Source organism: Pelobates fuscus, chromosome 9 (genome assembly GCF_036172605.1).
Source record: "Pelobates fuscus isolate aPelFus1 chromosome 9, aPelFus1.pri, whole genome shotgun sequence".
Taxonomy (NCBI): Eukaryota; Metazoa; Chordata; class Amphibia; order Anura; family Pelobatidae; genus Pelobates; species Pelobates fuscus.
Genome location: NC_086325.1, coordinates 18,058,313 through 18,086,125, shown reverse-complemented (window position 1 = coordinate 18,086,125; position 27,813 = coordinate 18,058,313). Strand labels below are relative to the sequence as shown.

The 27,813-nt window shown below is 42.5% G+C and overlaps 1 protein-coding gene across 3 annotated transcripts; it reads right to left on the bottom strand.

The window, feature by feature from the left end:
* Nucleotides 1-21: 21 nt before the first annotated feature.
* Nucleotides 22-27,624, bottom strand: MDC1 (mediator of DNA damage checkpoint 1). Of its 3 annotated transcripts, none has more exons than XM_063431374.1 (17): nucleotides 27,562-27,624; nucleotides 23,030-23,145; nucleotides 19,089-19,562; nucleotides 18,636-18,720; nucleotides 16,149-18,316; nucleotides 16,008-16,076; nucleotides 15,812-15,895; nucleotides 15,095-15,139; nucleotides 13,442-14,029; nucleotides 13,028-13,083; nucleotides 11,641-12,880; nucleotides 9,647-11,559; nucleotides 6,857-7,021; nucleotides 5,768-5,950; nucleotides 5,401-5,526; nucleotides 2,194-2,304; nucleotides 22-2,106 (listed from the first exon to the last, which is right to left on the bottom strand). In XM_063431374.1, the coding sequence occupies exons 2-17, from the start codon at nucleotides 23,142-23,144 to the stop codon at nucleotides 1,918-1,920; spliced, it is 7,611 nt and encodes a 2,536-aa protein (XP_063287444.1). In that variant the 5' UTR covers nucleotide 23,145; nucleotides 27,562-27,624; the 3' UTR covers nucleotides 22-1,917. The 3 variants fall into 3 exon arrangements, with proteins under 3 accessions (XP_063287444.1, XP_063287445.1, XP_063287442.1); XM_063431375.1 differs by having other exon boundaries at nucleotides 9,647-12,880; nucleotides 16,149-17,117; nucleotides 17,352-18,316; XM_063431372.1 differs by having other exon boundaries at nucleotides 9,647-12,880.
* Nucleotides 27,625-27,813: the final 189 nt, after the last annotated feature.

Below are 27,813 nucleotides of genomic sequence, written 5' to 3'. Positions count from 1 at the left end.
GAAAGAAATGAATGACAAACATGACAAAACAAAAATACTGCGTTTATTATATACACAAAAGGGCCCCGGTCTATGTACAGATCTACGGTACGTTGTTTCACACGGAATAATGATTGGTATGATCTCTCAAATCGATAAAGTATCTCCACGGCAAATCACTCTAAGCTGGGTTTTAAAAAGTAATGCACAAGAGAAACAAACAAACAAAAATAGGTTTGGCTTAGTAATTCTTTAAAACGTGCCATTTCTGATCATTTTCTTTCTCTCTTTAATTATCTGGTGTTGTTGCAATGAGATACTACAAAAATAACCCAAAACATTATGGATGAATACAGGCACCAGTGTGAATATCTTGGATTTGATTTGGGATTTAACCATGACTGGCGGCATTCTGAGGCCGTTATTTACTTGATTCATGCCCTGCAGATATCACATCTTAATATATGTCTGCATTAGCTAGTAGGGCTGTTAGTACCAGATCTTGCCTATCAATAGACTGTCACGCTCATTGATGCTACATTTTAATTCTACTTCCTGCATGAAGAGAGCAAGAAATGCCACAAATTTCATTTTAATAGGTTTAAAAACCACAAACTCCCAAATCAGGGAGTCAGCAGATTTCATATTATATATATTTTATTTTTAATGGACACATTGTGTCTCCTACGTTCCATCTTGGCGTTGTCACTGATATATAAATGTAATGTATTTAGAATTGATCTCTGTTAATTTGATACATAGGGCTGGTAGAGCAGTGCCTAAGCTCCGGTTTTCACTTTGATGACATCACTGAGTGTTTGGGGGGGTTTCTTTAATTCATTTTGAGGAACCTACAGATTGGAAAGCTAATCTGTGCAGCTTCAACACCTTGTAAGGACAGGATTATTCAATAAACTACAACATTTTGCAAATGACAAAAAGGCCACCATGAGATTATAGTGTAGAATTTTTCCAGATCAGCTATTTCTGACGCAAGTTTTCCATTTGGATTTAACTGGGAAAAAATATTCTCACACACTAAACCGATAACCCAAACATAATATGTAGAGCTTGAAATTCACAATATGATCTGGCCTGATGTGAGAGACCACTCAGATGCATCACAAAGGCATCAATACTTTTTGGACATCCCTTGATAAAGTGAAATATACGATTTATTAAAACACAACATATTACACGTGCATAATATCTTGTGTTTTTTGCCTATTTGATAAGTTTCCTCGTAACAGCATGTCTCATAAATGCCAAAGTCTTAGTTACATATACATTTTACATTCAGTGACATTAGGTGACGAATAACGGATTTGTTTTTACATTGAGTTACAATATTTCCCTGTCAGCTGTAGGTGCACGCGTGTTTTTGTTATAATATTGCTGCAAACATCAGTTTCTTCTCCAAAATTTTATAGAATGTTGTGATTATTTCATTGGCTTGAAATGGAGGATAAATGGCAGGGGACATTTCAAATAGATGGCAAACACAGCCAAGGTTGGAGAATTTTCTCTTTTTGCTATTCGGACCTGATCTTTGCAATTCCCCACAGCTCCATTTAGTAAATAAGCCCCTATATATATTAGAGAGGTGTGCAGGTCTGTGTTCTGGTTGGGACTGCCAAATTCTATCATTTTTTTAGATAATCTCAAGGAATGTTATCAGCATAAAAATTCTACAGGAACTCATCCTAAATGAATATTAAGATGGCTCCCAGCTGATAACTACTGGATAAATGCAACTGTAGGCATTGCTGTAATAATTCTATTCAAATTACAGCAGCGTTTAACAAAAATGGCAAACACGCAATGCATAAAAAGCAAATTAAGCCCAACTTTTTGTTGTACATTTTGCCTATAATGCCAATGACTAAGTCCTAAAGATTAATACGTGTATAACAAAAAAAAAAAAGTAATGAAAACACTTCAGCGTCTTCGTTTAGCTGGTGTGGGAGCTGCATCCTTGGTGCTGTCATTCAATAAGTAAGCTGCTGGATTGGCTTCCTGCTGAAGAATGCCGCTCAGAATGAACTCTGCAGATGTTATGGGAACAGATGATGGAACCCCCCTCCATCGGGTGGCATCTTCCTGACACGATACAATCACACATTTCTCCTGGAAAGGAGGAAAGAGATATAGTCGGCCTGTGCTGTGCTTTCTGCTAGGAGCAAGGAATTTTTGTTTTTGCTATTTGGCTCTTACCTTGTAGGTTCGGGGCAATTTGGGGAGAAAAGTTGCTCCACTGCAGCGGATAATATCCTTCATGTGTTCTGGATCTGGTTTCACATTAGCTGTGACATGAATCTCATAGCCCTGTAAGGAAATAAATAGTGATTTACACAGTAAGAATGTTCACTTCCCTAAACCCAGCCACCTACAAACTCTTTTTTGTTGTTGTTTTAATCATCTTTATTTAATAATTTTTGTTTTGTACAGTCAGCCAATATATTGGATGATATTCGTTAAACATATCAAAAACATTTGTGGATTTTGGTTTTAGTTTACATCATATTCAAATCACAAATGTATTGTCCTATTATAAAAAAATATCGTAAAAAAAATACATCATAAAGCGTAATTTGACTGACTTACTAAAAAAATAAATACATCTTTCACACATTCATTCATACTTTCAGACAGAGATAGATCCATCCCAGCTAGTTATCATCAGTCAGGAGTAAAAAAGAAAAAAAAACATAGTAATTGTGCATATTGTTACTTCAGTATGGGCCGGGATTTAGTAGGCGGGGAAGCCATATTATTTAGGGTAGACATCATTGAGTCTTGAATTGTTTTCCATTGATATTGATAACTATCTATGATCGTTCCTTTAAGCAAAATAAGTATTATAATCCTATCCGATAAGACATCTTAATGAAGCACAACTAATGATCGTCCAGGACTATATCAATGTTTCTACACATAGAAGGGGTAGATAATAGTAAAACAAACCCGCGGTTCCCATTCATCTTGACATTAGGTCATAAAAATTTAATAGAATTACCCGTATTTTCACCACCTTTAGATCATTACATTACTGTTACAGTTAACAAATAGTAGGGGGCTACCCATTTTCATTCATAGATTGATATCACTTTGTTTAACCACAGTTTGTAAATACCTTTTTTAAGAGTTGAGCTCGATATGTTATTGGTAAGATTATTTTCCATCAAGAGTTGGTATTTAATTTGATTAATAAGATGTGTTTTTTGGAAGGGAATAGATGATTTCCAGTTTCTGGCAATTATAATTTTGGCAGCCACAAAACAATGAGATGCTATGCATGTAATTCTTTGTGTGTCCAAATTCCAATTATAATGTAAAATCGCTACAGCTGGATTTTGTTCCAATCTTTTATGAGACAACTCATACAAAACATCGTAGGTCCATGACCATAATATCTTTACAATCGGACATTCCCACCAAGTATGTATATATGTCCCAACAAACGACCCACATCTCCAACATATATTCTGTAAATGTGGATACATCTTTGATAGTCCAGATGGAGTATAATACCATTTATATATTAATTTAAAATGGCATTCTACCAAATTTATACCGTGTATTTATTTTGTTAAGTGAGAAATAGATGAGCACCATTGTTTTTCTGATATTGATATGTCTAATTCTTTTTCCCAGTAATCTATGATCTTTATAGGTATCTGACCTATTTCTTTTAACAGGACATTCGCCAATGATGTGACTTTTTTCTTAGATCTATTACAAAATATGATTTCCAATTGATTAGAAATTGTAGATATATTATCAATAATAGAGGAGTGTAAGTAATGTTTAATCCTTAAATACGTAAAGATTTCTCTAGATGGTAATTTATAGGTATCTACGATCTGTTGAAATGATATCAATCTATTGTCAATCATAATATCAAATAGTATCTATACCGTGTTCAAACCAAATATTCAAGGATAAATCAGTTACATTCTGCTCAATTACCGCTATAGAACAAGTCTTTGGTATCTTGTTTACATAACCCAACAGTTTTTTGATTTCTTGCCAGATGTTTAAAGATTGGCTAAGTATATATGATTCAATCTGCGTAAAAAAATGAGATTTACCCAGTAGTTCCTTCCACATCAAGAGTTCCAATTTATTGGGCATCACAACCTGTGACTCCAAGGTTCATCTAATAATTGTGGATCTTGAAGATAGAATATATGTCTTATCATATTTGCATAATAAGTAATAAGTAATAATAATATTAGGAAAATTTACCACCTACAAACTCTAACCTCCCCCCCCTTCCAATTCTAACTGTGTACTGTACAAGTCGTGTCAGTGTGATAGAGACAGTTCAGAAACACCATTGAGATAACAATTAAAGTGTATATTAAGCAGGGATTTATAATTATGAGAAAACAGACACAGAAGAGAGGGCATTGTTTACAATATACGCTGCCTAGCCAATAAAAAAGTCGCCACCTGGATTTAACGTTTGGTGAAATCAAATTGTAGAAAAACAACAGTAAAACTCAGGGCTATGTTCAATAGTGAAAGTAAGAGCATTTCTACACGCACAATGCAAAGGGAACTCAAGGGATTGGGACTGAACAGCTGTGTAGCCTTAAGAAAACCACTAATCAGTGAGGCTAATCGGGGGGAAAAAGTCTTCCATTTGCTAGGGAGCATATAGATTGCACTCTGAACAATGGAAGACGGTCATGTGGTCTTATAAGTCCAGATTTACCCTGTTCCAGAGGGATGGACGCATCAGGGTAAGAAGAGCGGGAGATGAAGTGATGCACCCATCATGCCTAGTGCCTACTGTACAAGCCTGTGGGGGCAGTGCTATGATCTGGGGTTGCTGCAGTTTGTCAGGTCTAGGTTTAGCAACATTATGTGCACAAAGAATTAGGGCAGATGACTACCTGAATATACTGAATGACAAAGTTATTCCATCATTGGATTTTTTTTTCCCCCGATGGCACGGGCATATTCTAAGATGACAATGCCAGGATTCATCGGGCTCAAATTGTGAAAGAGTAGTTCAGGGAGCATGAGAGATCATTTTCACACATGGATTGGCCACCACAGAGTCCAGACCTTAACCCCATTGAGAATCTTTGGGATGTGCTGGAGAAGGCTTTGCGCAGTGGTCCGACTCTCCCATCATCAATACAAGATCTTGGTATGCAACACTGGGCGGAAATAAATCTTGTGACATTGCCGGAGCTTATCGAAACAATGTCACAGCGAACGCGTGCCGTAATCAAAGCTGAAGGCGGTCCAATGAAATATTAAAATAATTGAAGTGTGTGACCTTTTTTTTTGGGCCAGACATTTTCCATTAATCTAAATTAATTCTAACCTTGCAGACATCCATTCAATCCTGGCATTACAAACGTACGTCATATCTCTCTGTGTATGACACACAATGAGAAAACTTACCTCGAATAATGCTTTCCGCTTTGCTTTCTGCAGCGATTTAGATAAAACAAAGTTGAAATTTTTCTCCTGCTCTTTATCATTCACCAAAAATCCATCTGGCGAAAGAAAGCACCCACTCTTCTTACACTACAGAGAAGTAAACAGCAGAAATGTATCATATAAAACCAGAAAGTGACCACAGCAATATAACAAAGACAGAAAGCAACCCCTCCTCATACACGGCATGGGGAAAAACAAAGTAAAAAAAAAGACGGTGCAAGAGGTAACGAGTGCATCGTTGAAAAATGAAGCATCAGTAAACAGCAGTGCAGGGAAGTACGTTAATGACGGAGCAGATTGAAAATACTAATTTAGCACTAAGATGCACCTTTTCGATCCAGTCCAAAGTGATGATAGGAATTCCCCTAGCCAGAGCACAGAGGAATTTAACAGTTCGCCTAACGCGGTCCGTTACCAAGTGTGTACAATCAAACACAGAGTCTGCAATGTCTCCGCCCAGACTCCGGATTGTTTCCTCCCCGTCGGAGTCTACAACACCTGTAAACAGGACCTGAGATGGAGATAGTGAAAGCAAAAGATTAAAATATTGAGAGTATGGGGGAAACGATAAAATTGGTGCTACTATCATCGATACTATTGGTGCTACAAGTGTGAATCACTCACCACACAGAATAAAGTGCATAAAAAAGTAAAGTAGTGAGAGCACTCAATACATGCAGTTAAAAACTATATTACCAGTATCGTCCTGGATAAATAGCTAAAACAATAAAAGAGAAAAAAGGACATAGGGTAATATTGTCATAAATTATAAAATGACCATATGTAACTGGTTGCACTCACATGTTTCTGAGTCACTTATGCAAGCTGACTCAGACTAAGGGCTTTGGTTAGAGATTAAACCTTTTATGCTGGACACCTTGTATTGATATGAAGAATGTAGATGAGTTGTCTCTGGATGTAAAATTCCAAATATTCCAGGATACAGGATCAAATTAAAATTATGTATTTGATATAAACTCAAAAACATATAAAACGACACGTTTCGGCAGGAAAGCCTTACTCAAGTGGTATTCCACACTCTTTTATTGTTTTAGCTATTTATCCAGGACGATACTGGTAATAAAGTTTTTAACTGCATGTTTTGAGTGCTCTCACTACTTTACTTTTTTAAAGCAAAAGATTAGTTGACCTCGGGAACCCAATATGCAGCAGACCAAAGCAACCATTGCATGGTGTAACAACCAAATAAGGCAGTAAGTGTAAATTAACAAGAAATACGGGAAAGATGTATATAGTAAAATGGAATTAAATTTTTTTTTAAAAAAAGAGGATACAGGACATCTTAGGAACAGTACACAGGAAACACAGGAAACTGAATACAAATTGGTGAGTTAGAAGTAGATAAAATGTGGTAAGTTAGTGAAGACCGTGTGCAGTGATACTCTGAAAGGCAGACCTTGGGAGCAGCTAGGTGGTGAGAGATATAAGGGCTGGAAGATCCTGCTACGGCTGTGGAGCGATTGGTGCGTCTTGGGGTCTGGACCTCGGCCGGGCTGTTTAACACTGCACTTGGCTTTTGACGGCTCCTTCCAGCAGGGGATGGGAGAGGAGTTAACACTTCCTGACACAAGAGATTAATGGGGAAATATGAAAATCACATGCAGGAAGTTGCTTACCTGGTGTAACAAATTATTATGAAACATCATGCCATTCAGCAGCCAAATTGTGCTTTGGGAATGCCCCATCCATACACGGAACATTTTGCTTCTCGGTTTATCCTCTCTCTAAGCTATCCTAGAATTGTTCATTATGTTAAAGTAAAATTGAAACAGGCGGCTGCTTTCCCAACATGTAATACCATTATATGCCAATTTATATACTTTGGAGTGCAGAGTTTTGGAACCACGTTTTGAATTCTTCACTATGTTAAAGAAATGCCATAAAAGTAGCCAACTAAGCTGCACTCATATAGATCACTCAAAAATCACAGGTAGGCACTTCAAAACAGGTATAGATAGGGGGCGGAGCCTGCTACTAGACCCGAGCGGACGCCATTTCGCTAAGCTCCCAACTTTGAAAACTAAATCCAAGCTAATCAAAGTACCCAAAACCCATCCAGCCTTGCCACTCACCACACGGGCATCGGTACAAAGCACCGCACCACCTGATGCCTTTCTTTCAGCCGCAACGGCTGCAGAAGAGGAGACGGAAAAACGGGGCCTACCAAACACCAGCGATCCCCGGCCTCGCGGAATTCCTGTGCGGGCACCCGACAGAGCTCAGGGACGAACATTACCTGTGGGACCAATCCATCGTCCCAGCTCACACACCAGCCATGGGGCGACGCTCTCAAAAACCACAAGGTACGCCTGGGGACAGGGATATAGGGGCCATGCTACAACGGCCTACTAACTCCAAGCCAGCAGCCTCAGCAGACAGGCCGGAATCCTACCCAGGCACCCAATACAGCTAAACAGAGCCCCAATCTGCCTGGCCCGTCTCAGACACGACAGACAGAACAGGCGACCCATATGAAACCATCAGACCTTACCCCCTCTGAGCTCACCATAACGCCACCACATGCAAGGCCCCAAACCCAAGCAAACCAGGGCCCTGATCCTCAGGAGCACACACAGGCACTGCAGCAGATGAGTGCACACACCAATATACTGCACAGACCTGACTCCCCAGGGCCTACACCGGAGCCACGGGCACCACCACCGGAGTCCACAGATGACTCAGCCCCAACCACCAAACGAGACCTTAAGATCCTCCTAACAGAGATCCACAAACTTTTAGCAGCTGACTCAGCCATCCTTAAGACTGAACTACATACAGTCACAGAAAGGGTGAGAAACACGGAGGAGGAAGTAGTGAAAGTCCACTCTCATATGAACCGAATGGATGACACCATCAAACAGCTACAGCAACAACATACCTACCTGGCAATTAAAATGTCAACCATTGAAGACCGGCAGCGCCGCTCCCATATTAAGATCCGGGGCATACCTATGACGATAACTGCCGACGAACTGCCGCACTATGTCAGGCGCCTGCTGGCTACCGTGCTGCCACAGTCACTCGCAAAGAAGATCTCAATTGACGGAGTATATCGCTTACCTAGCGCCCCTCACCTAAAAACCCCACCGGCCAGAGATGTCATCCTTAGATGCGTCACTATACAAGACAAACTACACATAATGGCGGGGCTGAAAGGCAAGACTCCACTACCATTTGAGAACTCCTCATTAACATTCTTTCAAGACCTATCTAAAGCCACCCTCTTATGGCGCAAAACCTATGGACCGCTCACCACACAACTTCGTTCAGCAAATATAGCCTACAGGTGGGGCGCAAACGGAACTTTGGAGATCACACACAGAGGAACAACACATGTTCTAACCTCAGTGGAGGAAGCGTCACCCCTCCTAGATATCCTGGGACTGTCTAACCCCACGAACAGTCCTCGGATGACGACCCGGACCCCTGAGCGCCCTACCCAGTTTGACCCGGGACAAGGCGGATTACAACAACCTGTACCATGAAGAACAAGAAACGACACCATGAACACTACCAACATAATAGTGGCACACCTTCCATGCTGTGACCATAATGTGTACTTTATGTTTTAGTTGGATACCCATCAATATTTTTCTGTTCACTTTTACGACACCACAACACTCAGCACAATCAGTACACAAACACTTGGCGTCCGGAACCCAACACCCCCCCCCCCCCTCCCCCCTCCCCCCCCCGCTGCCCCCTTGGTCAGGGGTACTTAATCGATACAAACACGCCACCTGCGGCAGATCCCCCCCCACTCAGCACAACATGAAGAACTAGTTAATTGAACACGGATTCTCTGCAACATAGACACCATAAGCATGCCAACACACTAACGCTCACTCAGAGCTCTATTAGCAGCAAACCCATAAACCGCAGGTTATAGCACTGATACCAAACATAAGGCTTCACCCTAAATACAAGGGTATACGAAACATATTGACTCATCTAGACAGCGTATCATTTAATGTTTAATATGTTGATGTTATCTCTGAATGTTAATGCTTGACCCAAAATTGGTGCGAAACTCAAAAGGAATTGTATCTCAGTTATATATTTTAGGCACTAACGTGCACACCTGTATGTAAAACTATAATATGCACCAAAAACGAAAAATAAAGAATTAAAAAAAAAAAAAAAAAAAACAGGTATAGATAGTGATAGTAAGATCATGCTCACTTACCTTTCCTCTTACACTTCCTTTCTCTGTGTCTTCTTCCTCTGCTGCTGCCAACAATCGTCTAGGCCGGCCTCTTTTCTCTTTTGGATGTGGCGATGTCTTACCCTCTTCACTTTTTTCAAGCTGAGTCCCTTCTTCAGACTTCTTCCTCTTTATCTCCACCTCTCCATCCTTTTGTCCTTGTCCTCTCTTTCTTGTCAGAAGTGGTGTGGTAGCTTGTGGGGATTCGTTGAGGCCCATAGTTGAGGTCCGTGTGCGTCTTGGCGTGTCTCCCTTTAAATTGTCCTCCTGCTTTTTTTCTTCCTTCATAGTACTAATCCCGGTTACTTCTTCCTCAGATGCAATTTTCTCTTTAATATCACTATCTCCATCAGGAGACACTTTTCGCCTTGTTCTCGATGTTGGCTTTCTATACTTGCCTTTAACTTCAGACTCTGTATGCGCTGCCTCATTCGTTCTACTTTTGGGATCCTCTCCTGAATTTTTTACTCCCCTTCGATGAGCTAGTTTACCAGCTAAATCATCTTGCTCTGCAACATTTTCCACGGTCCCGGATTTCTCCTCCTCTAAGTTTTTTCTACCTCTTAAAGAGGTTCGTTTTTTTGGTGCATGTTCTACTTCAGATTTCTCAACTTCTTCTCCTGTGGAATTCTTCCTTGCTCTTCTAGTGACCGGTTGTCTGCCTGAAACAACATTCTCCACCTCTGAAGCTTCCTTTCTTGAGGCAGTTTTTTCTATTTCTGCTTTTTTTAGCTTTTCAATGCTCTCTTCATTTGATTGTCTGTCTTCCAAATTCTTCCTGGTCCTTCTTGATCTTTGAAGTGGGTCATCCCTCTCAGTTTGTTCAAGTACTGACCCTTCTTTTTCAGTTTTTTCCTTGTCCTCCTCCTCTTTTGAATTCCTTTTTGTCCTCCTGGAAACTGGTCGGCTATCTGGATCGTTCTGTGAGTTTCCTTTGTTTGTCTCTTCCTCTGTTGAATTTTTTCTTGTCCTTCTGGAGTATGGCCTACCAACTAGTACTTTTTGTGGTTTTCCTGTGTCTTCCTTTTGTTCATGTGCTCCCTCCCTGGTGGGATTTGTTCTTGTACTCCTGCAGACTGGCCTTACTGGCTCTTCCTCTGATTTCCCTGTATCTTCTTTTTGTTCATATGTTCCTTCCCCTGCTGAATTCTTTCTTGTCCTTCTGGAGATTCGTTTACTGACTGGTTCTTCCTCTGATTTTCCTGTGTCTTCCTTTTGGTTACTTGTTCCCTCTCCTGCTGAACTCTGTCTTGTTCTCCTGGAGAGTGGTCTATTGACCGTTTTTTCCTCCACATGTTCTTTGTCTTCTGTAAGTTCTCCTGATTTCTCGCCTGTTGAACTCTGTCTTGTTCTCCTGGAGAGTGGTCTATTGACTGGTTCTTCCTCCACTTGTTCTTTGTCTTCCCCAAGTTCTTTTGATTCCTCGCCTGTTGATTTCTTTCTTGTTCTCCTGGAGGGTGGTTTACGGACTGTTGTTTCCTGTGATCTTTCCATATCTTCCTTTTGTTCACTTCTTTCCTCTCCTGTTGAACTCTTTCTTGTTCTTCTGGAGAGTGGTCTATTGACCGTTTTTTCCTCCACGTGTTCTTTGTCTTCTGTAAGTTCTCCTGATTTCTCGCCTGTTGAGCTCGGTCTTGTTCTCCTGGAGAGTGGTCTATTGACTGGTTCTTCCTCCACTTGTTCTTTGTCTTCCCAAAGTTCTCTTGATTCCTCGCCTGTTGATTTCTTTCTTGTTCTCCTGGAGGGTGGTTTACTGACTGTTGTTTCCTGTGATATTTCCATGTCTTCCTTTTGTTCACTTCTTTCCTCTCCTGTTGAACTCTTTCTTGTTCTTCTGGAGAGTGGTCTATTGACTGTTTTTTCCTCCACGTGTTCTTTGTCTTCTGTAAGTTCTCCTGATTTCTCACCGGAATTCTTTCTTGTTCTCTTGGAGGGTGGTTTACTGACTGTTTGTTCCATGTCTTCCTTTTGTTCACTTCTTTCCTCTCCTGTTGAATTCTTTCTTGTTCTCCTGGAAAATGGTCTACTGACTGGGTCCTCCTCAGACTTTCCTTGGTCTTCCATTTGCTCATTTGTTACCTCCACCATTGGATTCTTTCTTGTCCTCCTGGAGGCTGGTCTACCAACTGGTTGTTCCTCTAATTTTCCTTTGTCTTTCTGTTGTTCACATGTTTCCTCCTCTGCTGACTTTTTTCTTGTCCTTCTGGAAACTGGTCTGCTCACTGGTTCTTCAACCACTTTGCTAGTTATTGGCTTATGTTCATTTGCTTCCACTTCTTCCCTAGTATTCTTAATCTTCTTGGTGGACAGTAATTTCCCAGTTGCCTTCAAGGTCTCTCCTGCAGCCTCTTCCTCAATTCTACATGAAGCTTTGAATTTTTCTCTTCCTGGTACTTTGTCTGTGATTACTTCTTCAGACTTTCTTTCCTGCTCAGTTGTAGTATCAACTGAAGCTTCACCTTCTTTCTCCAGTTCTACAGACACAGTATTCCCAGCATGTGACTTTTGTGTTCTCTTCTTTTCAGAATGACTGCTCTCAACTCTGTCAGAGACTGCAACCGTCTCATCTTTTTCCTCTGGCTCTATAATTTGCTCAGCTTTAATAACCTCCTCTGAAGCAGTTTTTTTACTGACCACACCATCTTTATGCAACTTGAAGTCTGTCTCCAGCCTCTGGACTGTGGCACAAACACCATCCCTACTGTCAGAACCACTGGATTGATTCATGCTATTCTCCGACAAATCGGCTTCATTTTTTTCATTTGCAAAAAAATCATTTTCCTTCTTATTGTTTACAGAACACCTTGGTGACTCTTCAGGTGTAAAACTAGTAGAAGGATGCTCCACGTTGGCAAGTTCTTGACTTTCCACCTCATCTTTGTTTTCTTTTTTTGCTGCTGTTTTTTCCCTTTCATCCTCCTTATCTTGTGATGTCGAAGGCTTAACATCGACATCGATCTTGTTACGACTTTCATTCACAGTTGATGTGTTATCCTCTTTCTTTTCAGTAGTTTGGCTCTTAGTATCTCCTGCTTCCATTATCTCTGCTACACTTTTCCTTTCTTCCTCAAACTCATCTGTAATGGTCTTTTCATTTACAATACCACCAAAAGATTGTTGTAAATCTCTGGCCTCCTGCTCAGTTGACACAAATGACGGGGAAAGATGTAGTGCAATAGATTCTTCTGTATGTTCTTCAACCTTTTCCACCACTGTCTGCAAAAACAGAATATTCAGAAGTCATGCTGGAATACAATTGCATACCACCTTCTTTGGAACCTTGGGCATCATTATCCCTAGATTCCAAAGAATGTGAATCAGTACAAGCAACCAGTGGATGCACATCTCACAAGTCACCCTTACCTCTGCACTATTGGAACTTTCTTCCTCTTCCTTATTTTCATGCATTTGTGACTCAGCTGAAATATAAATGGAATAAAATGAACGTCATTGAAACAGAAAAAAAATAACATCACTGACCAAATGTGCCAATAATGTTAAGATTATCTAGGAGTGTGACCACTCTCCTATCCCAAGGATGTTTGCCTACAATGAAATAAAGTTCTGAGGCTCCTTTTATTTACATATACATCACATAAATTTAGTGAAAAGTGAAACGTATAATTAAAAAACAAAGAAACAAACAAAAAAAAACATAAGAGGTGTCCACGATACATACAATTCCTGTGAACCATTGCCGTGAGGACACTTATCTTTGGCACCCCAGCTGGTGCTCAATAACCCTAAAACTCAATTCCTTACGAACACAGAACTCACCTTCAATGAAAATCCCATGCGTTTTATCAGACATGGTATCTTCCATGGTGGAAGGCACACCAAGGCTGCAAGGCTGTGTGTCATCTCCTGTGGTTGGTCCACTTAGGCCATCAGTAGGAACGTTGAGACTGCTAGGATGAGATGCACTGCTTTCAGGTAGATGCACATTGTACTCTGTAGTTTGGACATGCAAGCTAAAAGCCTGCGTTGCATCCCCATCAGAGTTAAGCCCATCCAAGGTATAAGGTTGTGTGGCCTCTTCAGCCACATCAATTTCATCTCTGCCTTTTGTGTCATCTTTCAGGTGTGTAACCTTTTCCCATACGCCAACAGGCATCACATTTTTCGGGGGTGCTGTGGTAACTATTTCATGAGTCGATAGGGCTGCCAAATACTGAGAGACAGGTTGCGTGTCGTCTTGCGAGATTTCTTTGGGAATCTCTTGAGTGACTCTAGGGGTCTCCGTGCTCTCAGACTCTGTCTCAGTGGTCTCTTGGATAGGCTCTCTATCAGGTGTATCAGTTTCACAGAAATAAGGCTGAGTCTCTGCCACAACATTCTCATCCACCTCTTCTTCAGATGTATTAACTGTGGGAAAGAAAAGGAGTTCAGTTAATACCCTCGATATGCAAAGAGAGAAGAAAAGACTACAAAGGTACTTCTAATCTCTTGCTTATGCTGGTAATGGAAGTATTAAATATTCTCAGCTTGAATAACTATTCCATTTATCTAGATTAATCTCAATGAAATGATCTGGGTATAGTGGCTCTGTTTTTCTATTATTTTGGAGATACATTTCAGGGTTAAAACACGCCTCTAGTGGGCGTCATCCTGACAGCCTTTAGGTGGTGCCACCGCTTCCATAACTAAGTCTGACTTGGTTTTTGACGTCTCTGATGTTTCTCATAGGAAGCAATGGATTCAATACTTCTCTATGAGAAGCATTTGATTGGATAAAAAGTAGTCATGCTTAATGGCGATAACAGAGGCAGATCGTGCTGCTGCAACGACAGTGGAGACTAAAGGCAAGTAAAGAATGTTAGGTTACATTTTTATAAAGAAAAGGGGGGACAGAGGTCACTATGGCAGGAACACTATAGTCCCGAAAAAAAGATTATTTGGGGGACTATAGCTCTCCATGCTAAGCTCCTGCATTATATGTTGATCCATAATGCAAAAAAATAAATAAATATACATCGCTTTTTTATGGACTAAAATATACAACATGCTAAGAAAACCGCTAGAAAGGTTGGAGAATTTACTTTATAAATATATTTTTGCCTTCGTGGTTGGTTAGTTTCTTCTTAACAAGGTTTGCGTCTGGTTTGAACTAGGAATTTGGCAGTAGTCTTTCCATAATAAATTGCCTTCCATGCTCCTCAAACTATTATGCCGTATGCAATGAGCAATATTGTGATTGGAAAACTTAAATAATATGGCTGACTGAAGGGGGAGGAGTTCTAAAGTTGTTGCAAACAGATTAGATGGGGAAAGCTCTAAATGTGGAGCAATCACCAATGAAAACGAATGTAATATTTCTGCTGCTTCCATTGGTTTCTCCGGGTTTTGCAACTTTAAAAAAAAAAAAAAAAAATGTTTTATTATAAATCTACTTAAATGTGCAGACATACACAATGTGGCAAAAATACTCACAGCGCACAGGTGAGATCTGGGGGCTTCTAACAGGATCTGCAGGACCTGTTTATAAAAAAAGCAGTAAAAAATTAAACATCAGTAAAAACTATTAGTAACACAACATTTAAAAAAAAAAAAAAAAAATCATCTCATGCCACAAGCAAGTGGTGATCATAAGAAAGCAGTGGTTGAGCCATGAATCTATTTTTGGTGAAATAATCCCAACTAGTACACTATTGGCATTATCTTTGAGACCTTTGTCCCATTTGTTTTACAATTGGAAGCTGTCCCTATTTGTGTGTCTGAAAATGACTACCTTGTGGCAGTCTTACTTAGTCTTAACCCTTGGGTCAGCGGTCTTCTTCTGAAGTAGTCAGGAGATGAAAACTTCCACCAAGAGGAGGGAATGCATAACCAGAGAAAGATAAGTATCCCTATTACAGTAGATATGGCAGGCTCTAATAAAGTAAGGATTTGGGGTGGTGGTTGGATGCATTTTTAGAGAGTAACGGAATAACGGCAGAGAGCCAATGCTCTTGGAGATTACTGCTAGAACGTAAAATTGTAAAGTATTTGAGGTCTTTCTTAGACTGTATAATGTCCTTCAACAAAAATAAATTAAACCAATAGTGTCAATTCCTAAATTGGTTTTACCGGCCAGTTGTACTTGTCAGATATTTTTCAACCTTTGCCATAACAGACCTGACAGTGTTGTGTGGGTTTAGCAACGCTTACGTTTAAATGGATCTGGTTCGACCCAGGTGGAACTGATAAAGGCTTGTGTAGGCTCTTCTGCGTAGTTAACATCATCATCATCATCTGGAAAGAGAGGAAAAAAAACATCATATGTGAGAAACTTGTTTGTGGGATTGTAACAGAGGCGAGATTGTAGATATGTATATATATAAAAAAATATAACCATAAACGGTACCTGGAAATTCTAAGCATTTTTCTTCTGGTTCTAGGTAACACTGGGTTTCACACATGTAGTAATCTGTACCTGCAATGTATTTATTTTAATGTAATTTCTAAATTGTTCACTGTCAGTAGAAGTAAAATGGATAACACGTACCTTCAGGTTCTGGTTTATTGTCTTTTGTTGCAATGGTCAAGTCTACACTGGCTGGTGCATCTTCCTCTTTCTGTTCTTCACCCACCATACTAGTCTCTGTAGCCTGGCACGATCCAGCCGTGTCCTTCTCTGTGCCTATTTTGAGGCCTCTCTCAGGCTCTTCGTGAGCACCACCACCGCAACTTTGGTCACCTTTGGATCTGAATGCTTGGGATACTGTGTTGTCATCTTTTATATCTGTATCCATGTGTAATTCAGCAGTTCCACTGCCCACCTCATCTGTTTTTTTGTCTTTTTCCAGGTTGATAGCTGGGCTGGTGTTCTGATTAAGAACATCTGTATTACTTGGCTCTCGATCAGTTTCTGAAGGAAAGTTCTTGCCATGGTATTTGGCTTGGACTCCAAGTTCCACACTCTTCTCATCATCAGTAATAGAGGATTTAGTCAACTGATCTTCATCAGATTCCTCTACGTCTGTATCACTATCCATGTGGAATCCAAGCACTGCTTCTTTTTCAACATTTGTCTTGGAGCTTTCTCCAGCATCTACAGTAATCTGCACAGGAGAGGTAGTCTTTTCTGTCTTCTCTGTATCAGACTTCTTCACATCCATGGAGTCATCCTCTATATCTGTATCACTGTCAAGGTTGAACTCAACATGTTGCTTCTTTGTATCCACCTTCAAAATGTCATCATTCCCTTCAACATCAGTATCACTGTGCTCACTGGTTTCTGCTTTTTTGTCTTTCATATCATCTTCTACATTCTTGTTGCTCTCTGCATCTGTATCTTTGTCACTGTTAATTCCTGTAGTCTTTCTCAACTTTGTACCAGCACTGACAGATGTGCTTTCGTCTTGTTCTTCAACATCTGTATCACTGTCGCTAATGATTCCTGTGGTCTTCCTTATCTTTTTACCATCACTGACAGATGTGCGATCGTCTTCTTCAACATCTGTATCACTGATGACTCCTGTGGTCTTCCTCATCTTTTTACCATCACTGACAGATGTGCGGTCGTCTTCAACATCTGTATCACTGTCACTGATGACTCCTGTGGTCTTCCTCATCTTTTTACCATCACTGACAGATGTGCGGTCGTCTTCAACATCTGTATCACTGTCACTGATGACTCCTGTGGTCTTCATCTTTTTACCATCACTGACAGATGTGCGGTCGTCTTCAACATCTGTATCACTGTCACTGATGATTCCTGTGGTCTTCCTCATCTTTATACAAGCACTGACAGATATGCTGTCTTCTTTCTCAACATCTGTATCAATGTCACTCGGGATTACGCTGGTCTCGCGCTCTTTAACACCTGCACCGACAGATGTGTGGTCTTTTTTAGCATCTGTTTTACTCTCCAAATTAAGCGTGGACTCCACAGAATTCTTTGAGGCACGGTCATTGTCTTCTACAGTGCTTGTGCTTTGCTTAACTTCTAGAGTCTTCTCTGATGGGAGATTTGTTGCTGAAGATGCAGCATTGTCATCAACATCTGTATCGCTATGCAAGTCAAATCCTGGTTTTGTGTTCACATCTACAGACAAATCATCTGCCTGCTCCTCATCATCCGAGTCACTGTGTAGAACAATCCCTGCAGACTTCCTGTTTTCGTTTTCCTTATCTGAAGTTGTGACGTCATCATTAATATCCACATTGCTTTTTAATGTAATTCCAGATGTTTCTCTCTGGTTTTCCACCGGATGCAAAGCCTCATCAATTTCAGCTTTATCACTGTTCATGTTTGTACCTGATGGTCCTGTACCCTTTTCATAACCTGCACCTTCATGTCCAAAAGCTGGGTTGCCAATAATTGGGGCAGAGTCTGGTCCATGTTCTCTCCGAGTACTGTCTTTGATGTAAGAAGCATCATCTTTGGTCTTCACAGTCAAAGAATCTCCAACGTATTTTTCACCATCAAATAGTTTCATGTGAACGCCAGCTGGAGCAGACATGCTGGTTTTGTCTTCACTCGATGGCCCAGGATCTGTAGCTAGTGAAGTCTTCTTTTCGGTTAGAGCTGGAGAGGTGACAAAGCTCTGAGTCGAGGGGACAAATGACTCTCTCCTCGTGGGTGTCTCATGAATACTTGCATCACTGTCACTGTGAAGATTGAGTGCAGGAAATCGACATGGAGAGATAGAGGTGTCATTTTCCTCATCACTAAAGAAAAAAACAAAAAAAAATTTTTTTTTTTTAACTACAAAGCCCTTCATAAGTATATGGATAGTGCTAGTGTAGCTATTGTGCAGATAGTGCTAGTGTTAAAGGGTTATCAGGTAGAGCAAGTTACAATTAATAATAAATAAATTAAACTGAACATTTCTCTTAGTCTGCTATAACAACAACTTGCCCATTTTGGTCTAAATTCAATAAATCTGGTTTTCAAATCACCTGAGTTCACAGCTTAGTAGATACGCCTCAGTGTGCTATAATCAACACAATTCAACGTTGCATAAGATTTTGTGTGAATCAGAATTACCTCTCAGGAACAAAGGTGTCTGTAGTGGGAGACAGGAAAGTCCCAGTTGTTGATGCCTTGTTATCATTCTGGAATGGGCCAAATCCTGAAATAAAGGAAGCTCTTTAGGCTGGCAATCTGTGACCACACTAACTGTACATCGAACCACCCTTACAAAATGTAGAGTTGTCCCAGCTTATGTGTAAGATTCTCACAGTTCTATCTAATAAGGTTTACTTTTTCCATCTCACCTTAAAGTAGAAGTGATTTAATTTAGTTTACTCTATAAAAGTAGTTTACTGTATTGATAAAACCATAACTAAAAAGATAGGAACTGTTAGCCGAATGTGAGCCATCTATAGACCATTAGAATCAAAATACAAGACGTTTCAGAATCAGAACCGACACAATTACCATACCAACCCCACGACACCCCCACCAATCTCATCCCACAGTAAAACCGGTTTGTCCTACCTTTCCTTTCTTCACTTAACCCACTCCTGTTCTCCTCTTCATTCTCCTCTTCATCCCCAGAATCTCTTGCCAATATTGCCCCTCGCCCCATCCTGCGTATAGCCGCTCCTGGGGTCTTTTCAATTACCAGGGTAGCCTGTGTTCCGGGCACCAAAAGAGAATCGTCTTCAGTTTCATCAAGTACCGCTTGCTGTTCAGCTTTCTGTATCTTCTCTAATTCTTTGTTTATGCTATACCGGCAAGCCACGTCCGCAAAGAGCACAAAGTCACCGTGGGATAAGGCATAGCGTACATTAGGAGAGAGGGGAGCCTTCCCTCGACGGGTTTTATTCATACTACCACAGTCACAGATGGTGTGACAATCTGCCCGGACCTCTAAAATTGCATGTTTCTTGGATACAGACTGCGCAGGGAGGGTTATATCACAACTGGCGTGGCGACCAATAATATTCTGCCCGGGGTAAATGGCATAGTCTGGAAATAAAAAAATATATATAAAACACACAAGAAGTAAAACTGGAATGCATTAAACAAAAAGGTAAGATTGCATAAAATAACATTATCAATGTAGGAAGAAGTGCGTCTCTGATAACATAAAAAGGTCAAAGAATCGAGTGCTTTAAAGTTGCGAGTGAGCTGAATTATGTTACAATCAAATCATAGAAGATTTTTTTCCTTAAATGAGAAACACGGGATTAATCTGTGTACATTTCAGAGACTATCACTGGTATCAGCCCACTGGATAAAGAGCGCTGGAGAAGCAAAGAACGTGCAGCGGTCATCAAGATTACCGACATGCCACCGAGGAAACATGTGGAGGAGGTCTGATAAAAGGGAGATGCAAATAATTATTTGAAAAAGTCAGAGAGAAACAAAGAATGCTGTGTAGATTAACCACAGGCTGATACAAAGAGCTGGATCACGAGAATCACAAACAGAGGACTAGAGATAGAGAAAGACGTTGGATGATAAGATCAGTAAGAACAGAATAACACATAACAGGTGTTACACTACTTACTACTGCACTAACTCCCCCCCCCGCCTAGCAGTCCGCGTCCTGAACTCCCCCCCCGCCTAGCAGTCCGCGTCCTGAACTCCCCCCCCGCCTAGCAGTCCGCGTCCTGAACTCCCCCCCCGCCTAGCAGTCCGCGTCCTGAACTCCCCCCCCCGCCTAGCAGTCCGCGTCCTGAACTCCCCCCCCCGCCTAGCAGTCCGCGTCCTGAACTCCCCCCCCGCCTAGCAGTCCGCGTCCTGAACTCCCCCCCCGCCTAGCAGTCCGCGTCCTGAACTCCCCCCCCGCCTAGCAGTCCGCGTCCTGAACTCCCCCCCCGCCTAGCAGTCCGCGTCCTGAACTCCCCCCCCGCCTAGCAGTCCGCGTCCTGAACTCCCCCCCCGCCTAGCAGTCCGCGTCCTGAACTCCCCCCCCGCCTAGCAGTCCGCGTCCTGAACTCCCCCCCCGCCTAGCAGTCCGCGTCCTGAACTCCCCCCCCGCCTAGCAGTCCGCGTCCTGAACTCCCCCCCCGCCTAGCAGTCCGCGTCCTGAACTCCCCCCCCGCCTAGCAGTCCGCGTCCTGAACTCCCCCCCCGCCTAGCAGTCCGCGTCCTGAACTCCCCCCCCGCCTAGCAGTCCGCGTCCTGAACTCCCCCCCCCCCCCCCGCCTAGCAGTCCGCGTCCTGAACTCCCCCCCCCCCCCCCGCCTAGCAGTCCGCGTCCTGAACTCCCCCCCCCCCCCGCCTAGCAGTCCGCGTCCTGAACTCCCCCCCCCCGCCTAGCAGTCCGCGTCCTGAACTCCCCCCCCCCGCCTAGCAGTCCGCGTCCTGAACTCCCCCCCCCCCCCCGCCTAGCAGTCCGCGTCCTGAACTCCCCCCCCCCCCGCCTAGCAGTCCGCGTCCTGAACTCCCCCCCCCCCCCGCCTAGCAGTCCGCGTCCTGAACTCCCCCCCCCCCCGCCTAGCAGTCCGCGTCCTGAACTCCCCCCCCCGCCTAGCAGTCCGCGTCCTGAACTCCCCCCCCCCCGCCTAGCAGTCCGCGTCCTGAACTCCCCCCCCCCCCCGCCTAGCAGGCCACGTCCTGAGCTCCCCCCCTCCTAGCAGGCCACGTCCTGAGCTCCCCCCCTCCTAGCAGGCCACGTCCTGAGCTCCCCCCCCTCCTAGCAGGCCACCTCCTGAGCCCCGCCCCTCCCCCCTGCCTAGTGTGAGCCACGTCCTGAGCTCTCCCCTGTGCCTGAACAAATCAATCTGTCTAAGATTTATTCGTTGAATAAGACTGAATGGGAAAATTCTGTCCAGATCGATTCAATGCATTTGATTCACGCATACTAGCGGAAATGCATTTATGTCTACTCTGTTCATCTTTCTATTAGAGTCCCATCATTTGCAGCAATGGCTCCTTTCCTCGAAGCTTCTGCTGTACGGTCTTTGTATTTAATATGCATTGTTCCCATACAAGAAACGATGTACTATTTATGGCAGTGAGGACAAACTGTGTGGATCTTGTCTAGGATCCCCGTATTCATGTTCCTGTTCTCTTGTTCATGCTAGGTTTCAATCCCAGGTACCCTTCTTTTTTGGTTCCTGCAAAGATACATCACTTTCATGTCCTCTTGTTTGATGGGCCTTAGCCTTGGCTCGCCAATACCTAATATACCCACATGAGGAATTGCCAACAAATAGCCCACCACAGCTGATGTAGAAGTGAAGGTTGGCAAAACATCTAGGGAGTTATTGTTCCGCAACAGCTGGGGTGGCTACCTACGGGTCACTGCTAACCTTCAGGGTTCACAATGTAACCTTCTAAGATCCTAATCAATGATGGAAGGAGCTTTGTCCTGTACCTGGGTCCTGCTACAAGACTACTTACGTCAGGTCCACAAGACTGGAGGTAACTTAAATAACTAAAAATGACATCATGTCGATCTGCAGTCTTTATGGCCCACGCAGCAGCTGCATGGTTATCACACACTGATAGCACAGGTAGGTTAATCATTAATTCATGTACAATAGCAACTGTGCAAAACAGGACATATTCCTCATATCAACAGGAAGGCCAGAGATGTTTACCACTGCAGCAGGCTAGAGAAACGTGTCTTAACCCTTTAAGGGAAGGTGCTTTAAGTGCTGCAAAGTATTTATGAAAAGAGAAATGTTGGCATTACTGCTATGTTCTCCCTTCACACATTGTTCTTTTCAAAGTAAGGACGAGATTTATCAAGGCAAAAACAGGGGTTATTCTGGGGCAAAGAGCTAAAGGAGAGAGAGACACTGTCTCAACATTTTGCATTATGCACCATGATATACCTGATTAATTATCCCCTTAGATATTGTAAAGATTACTACTTAATTAGCAGTGGATTTTTCTTAAATAAATATAAAACAAAAAAATATACCGGTATATTATTTTTTTGCCTGCAATCTTAAACAAAGTTAATGAAGAAGATAATAAAATATACTCCAAGTTGAATTTGCACGCCTCATATTTCAACTCATTTATTGCTCTTATTTTATGGAGTACATTTTAGAAGTGTTTAGGAAGATCATCCATTCTTTTTGATCTAATTTTCATTCACATATTGCAAAGAGAGCATCATGGTTTATATGCTACAACTTTTATAAAACGAATACTCAATTTGGCGTTTATTTTGTGTAAATAATAGCAACAAAAGTAGATTATTTGGAATATATTGTGGCATAATACCTGCATACTGCAGCTACAACAATTTGTGATTCTTTGGATCAACGGAAAAGAAACAAAAAGTGGAGCAGTATTGTTTAAAATTATGGAAATTGAAATACCCGTACATGCTTACAAAATCAAGCGAGTTGCAACAAAATAGAGAAAATATAAAAATAACACCGCTGTGTGTTTATATGAATATACTATTTGTCTCCATATATACCATGGTGATGGGACTCGGTAGGAATGAGTATAGGGGTCACACTCACCTTGTGCCGGTCCATATGTTCCCTGGAACATGTGCAAGTTGGCCACAGGTTTCTCCCTGTCCAAGCCGACATCTTCCTCGTCATCATCGGATATCAGTCGCTGAGTCTGATCCATTCTGAGAAATATATACTTAAATTACAATATAGTTTTGTCACTCAGAGGTTAAAGAGTTGAACACTATGAAAATAAATTATTCTGCAAGCCACAATAACCAAAGCAGAAGGATCCGTCCCCTCAGCTGTTTTACCAGGCCAGCTATGGTTATCGTACACTGTTCTTTCCTTTCGAGTTTTTAAATATTCTATTTTTTCTGTACTGGTGTGTGATATGCAATTCATGGTTTGGTGCAGATAACACAACGTGACATTAGCGCAGGGTTTTTGGCATATTATAGGACTCATACAGGGAGTGCAGAATTATTAGGCAAGTTGTATTTTTGAGGATTAATTTTATTATTGAACAACAACCATGTTCTCAATGAACCCAAAAAACTCATTAATATCAAAGCTGAATATTTTTGGAAGTAGTTTTTAGTTTTTTTTAGTTATAGCTATTTTAGGGGGATATCTGTGTGTGCAGGTGACTATTACTGTGCATAATTATTAGGCAACTTAACAAAAAACAAATATATACCTATTTCAATTATTTATTTTTACCAGTGAAACCAATATAACATCTCAACATTCACAAATATACATTTCTGACATTCAAAAACATAACAAAAACAAATCAGTGACCAATATAGCCACCTTTCTTTGCAAGGACACTCAAAAGCCTGCCATCCATGGATTCTGTCAGTGTTTTGATCTGTTCACCATCAACATTGCGTGCAGCAGCAACCACAGCCTCCCAGACACTATTCAGAGAGGTGTACTGTTTTCCCTCCTTGTAAATCTCACATTTGATGATGGACCACAGGTTCTCAATGGGGTTCAGATCAGGTGAACAAGGAGGCCATGTCATTAGATTTTCTTCTTTTATACCCTTTCTTGCCAGCCACGCTGTGGAGTACTTGGACGCGTGTGATGGAGCATTGTCCTGCATGAAAATCATGTTTTTCTTGAAGGATGCAGACTTCTTCCTGTACCACTGCTTGAAGAAGGTGTCTTCCAGAAACTGGCAGTAGGACTGGGAGTTGAGCTTGACTCCATCCTCAACCCGAAAAGGCCCCACAAGCTCATCTTTGATGATACCAGCCCAAACCAGTACTCCACCTCCACCTTGCTGGTGTCTGAGTCGGACTGGAGCTCTCTGCCCTTTACCAATCCAGCCACGGGCCCATCCATCTGGCCCATCAAGACTCACTCTCATTTCATCAGTCCATAAAACCTTAGAAAAATCAGTCGAGATATTTCTTGGCCCAGTCTTGACGTTTCAGCTTGTGTGTCTTGTTCAGTGGTGGTCGTCTTTCAGCCTTTCTTACCTTGGCCATGTCTCTGAGTATTGCACACCTTGTGCTTTTGGGCACTCCAGTGATGTTGCAGCTCTGAAATATGGCCAAACTGGTGGCAAGTGGCATCTTGGCAGCTGCACGCTTGACTTTTCTCAGTTCATGGGCAGTTATTTTGCGCCTTGGTTTCTCCACACGCTTCTTGCGACCCTGTTGACTATTTTGAATGAAACGCTTGATTGTTCGATGATCACGCTTCAGAAGCTTTGCAATTTTAAGAGTGCTGCATCCCTCTGCAAGATATCTCACTATTTTTGACTTTTCTGAGCCTGTCAAGTCCTTCTTTTGACCCATTTTTCCAAAGGAAAGGAAGTTGCCTAATAATTATGCACACCTGATATAGGGTGTTGATGTCATTAGACCACACCCCTTCTCATTACAGAGATGCACATCACCTAATATGCTTAATTGGTAGTAGGCTTTCGAGCCTATACAGCTTGGAGTAAGACAACATGCATAAAGAGGATGATGTGGTCAAAATACTCATTTGCCTAATAATTCTGCACTCCCTGTACATTGTAGATGTACACTGTACATTTTATCTTCTAGTTTTAAAACAAACTGCAAATGTCATTCACAAATATCTTCCTAAAATCTGTTTAGCAAAAAGCAATAGTGCTCTCATATCCTAAAATCTGGTCATTTTTGGCTAAATGCTGGACAATGGATTTCGGACACTCTGACCTAGAAGGTGCTGTAAACTTTAGTTCGGACAACTGCACTTCATATTAATATATTCATTTTTAAGAGATGTTATGGAAACCCTATATATATATATATAAATAGAATCACACCCCAGCTTTGTATCTTATTATTAAGATTTACATATCGCCATACATGGATACAAGGATTTCCATAAGTAATACCAGGCTCCCATGAGAGCCAGGACAATATATACTCAGAATACCACCTACACCAGGGGAGTACAGGAAAGAACTCCTTGTTACAGAACTACAACTCCCAGCATGCTTTGCCATAGTTGTGGCTGGTGAAGCACCATGGGAGTTGTAGCAGTTAGTACATAGCGCAGTGTGAGCCAGCCAGACCCACCATAGAGCTACAACTCCCAGCATGCTTTGCCATAGTTGTGACTGGATAAGCACCATGGGAGTTTTAGTTCTGATTAGTCCCAGCAGTTAGTACATAGCACAGTGTACCAGCTAGACCCGCTATAGAACTACAACTCCCAGCATGCTTTTCCCTAGTTGTGTCTGGTGAAGCACCATGGGAGTTGTAGTTATGTTTAGTCCCAGTTAGTACACACCGCAGTGTGAGCCAGCCAGACCCGCTATAGAACTACAACTCCGAGCATGCTTTGCCATAGTTGTGTCTGGTGAAGCATCGTGGGAGTTGTAGTTCTGTTTAGTCCCAGTTAGTACACAGTGCAGTGTGAGCCAGCCAGACCCACTATAGAACTACAACTCCCTGCATGCTTTGCCATAGTTGTGTCTGGTGAAGCATCATGGGAGTTGTAGTTCTGTTTAGTCCCAGTTCGTACATAGCACAGTGTGAGCCAGCCAGACCCGCTATAGAACTACAACTCCCAGCATGCTTTGCCATAGTTGTGTCTGGTGAAGCACCATGGGAGTTGTAGTTCTGTTTAGTCCCAGTTAGTACACAGCGCAGTGTGAGCCAGCCAGACCCGCTATAGAACTACAACTCCCAGCATGCTTTGCCATAGTTGTGTCTGGTGAAGCATCATGGGAGTTGTAGTTCTGTTTAGTCCCAGTTCGTACATAGCGCAGTGTGAGCCAGCCAGACCCGCTATAGAACTACAACTCCCAGCATGCTTTGCCATAGTTGTGTCTGGTGAAGCATCATGGGAGTTGTAGTTCTGTTTAGTCCCAGTTAGTACACAGCACAGTGTGAGTCAGCCAGACCCGCTATAGAACTACAACCCCCAGCATGCTTTGCCATAGTTGTGTCTGGTGAAGCACCATGGGAGTTGTAGTTCTGTTTAGTCCCAGTTAGTACAGAGCGCAGTGTGAACCAGCCAGACCCGCTATAGAACTACAACTCCCAACATGCTTTGCCATAGTTGTGTCTGGTGAAGCACCACGGGAGTTGTAGTTCTGTTTAGTCCCAGTTAGTACATAGCGCAGTGTGAGCCAGCCAGACGCGCTATAGAACTACAACTCCCAGCATGATTTGCCATAGTTGTGTCTGGTGAAGCATCATGGGAGTTGTAGTTCTGTTTAGTCCCAGTTCGTACATAGCGCAGTGTGAGCCAGCCAGACCCGCTATAGAACTACAACTCCCATCATGCTTTGCCATAGTTGTGTCTGGTGAAGCATCATGGGAGTTGTAGTTCTGTTTAGTCCCAGTTAATACAGAGCGCAGTGTGAACCAGCCAGACCCGCTATAGAACTACAACTCCCAGGATGCTTTGCCATAGTTGTGTCTGGTGAAGCATCATGGGAGTTGTAGTTCTGTTTAGTCTCAGTTAGTACAGAGCGCAGTGTGAACCAGCCAGACCCGCTATAGAACTACAACTCCCAGCATGCTTTGCCATAGTTGTGTCTGGTGAAGCACCATGGGAGTTGTAGTTCTGTTTAGTCCCAGTTAGTACACAGCGCAGTGTGAGCCAGCACGACCCGCTATAGAACTACAACTCCCAGCATGCTTTGCCATAGTTGTGTCTGGTGAAGCACCATGGGAGTTGTAGTTCTGTTTAGTCCCAGTTAGTACATAGCGCAGTGTGAGCCAGCCAGACCCGCTATAGAACTACAACTCCCAGCATGCTTTGCCATAGTTGTGTCTGGTGAAGCACCATGGGAGTTGTAGTTCTGTTTAGTCCCAGTTAGTACATAGCGCAGTGTGAGCCAGCCAGACCCGCTATAGAACTACAACTCCCAGCATGCTTTGCCATAGTTGTGTCTGGTGAAGCACCATGGGAGTTGTAGTTCTGTTTAGTCCCAGTTAGTACATAGCGCAGTGTGAGCCAACCAGACCCGCTATAGAGCCCCATGGCAGTGCCCCGGGCAGCATGCCCCACTTAGCATGTGATTCCCACATGTTACATGCTATATACATACATGCGCTATATGTAAACAGTCTCAGTACATACACTCCTAACCTCACCCTCACTTCCTGTCTGTCCCGCGGCTGCAATAGTAAGCCACGCCTCCTCCCCGCCCCCTTCTCCATCAGCTTTGCTTTGGATTGGTCCCAGCGGCCTGCCACTCATGTGATGACGTCCGCGCTGATTGGCTCCTCTTTGCACGGCCTCAGCCAGCGAAGAAGGTCCCGGGGAGGAGCCAGGTTTGTGACGTTTCTCGGGGATGTGGGCGGAGCTTGGCTGCCTTTGGGATTCTGATTGGCCGTTCCGTTTAG

Bases quoted from the DNA above. Each gene is read 5' to 3' on its own strand.
- MDC1 (XM_063431372.1), bottom strand. From the start codon at position 23,144: ATGGATCAGACTCAGCGACTGATATCCGATGATGACGAGGAAGATGTC. The intron at 19,563-23,029 runs GTGAGTGTGACC...TTTTATTTCCAG, and splicing joins AACATATGGACCGGCACAAG to ACTATGCCATTTACCCCGGG. The intron at 2,305-5,400 runs GTAAGTTTTCTC...ATTTCCTTACAG, and splicing joins AGCGGAAAGCATTATTCGAG to GGCTATGAGATTCATGTCAC.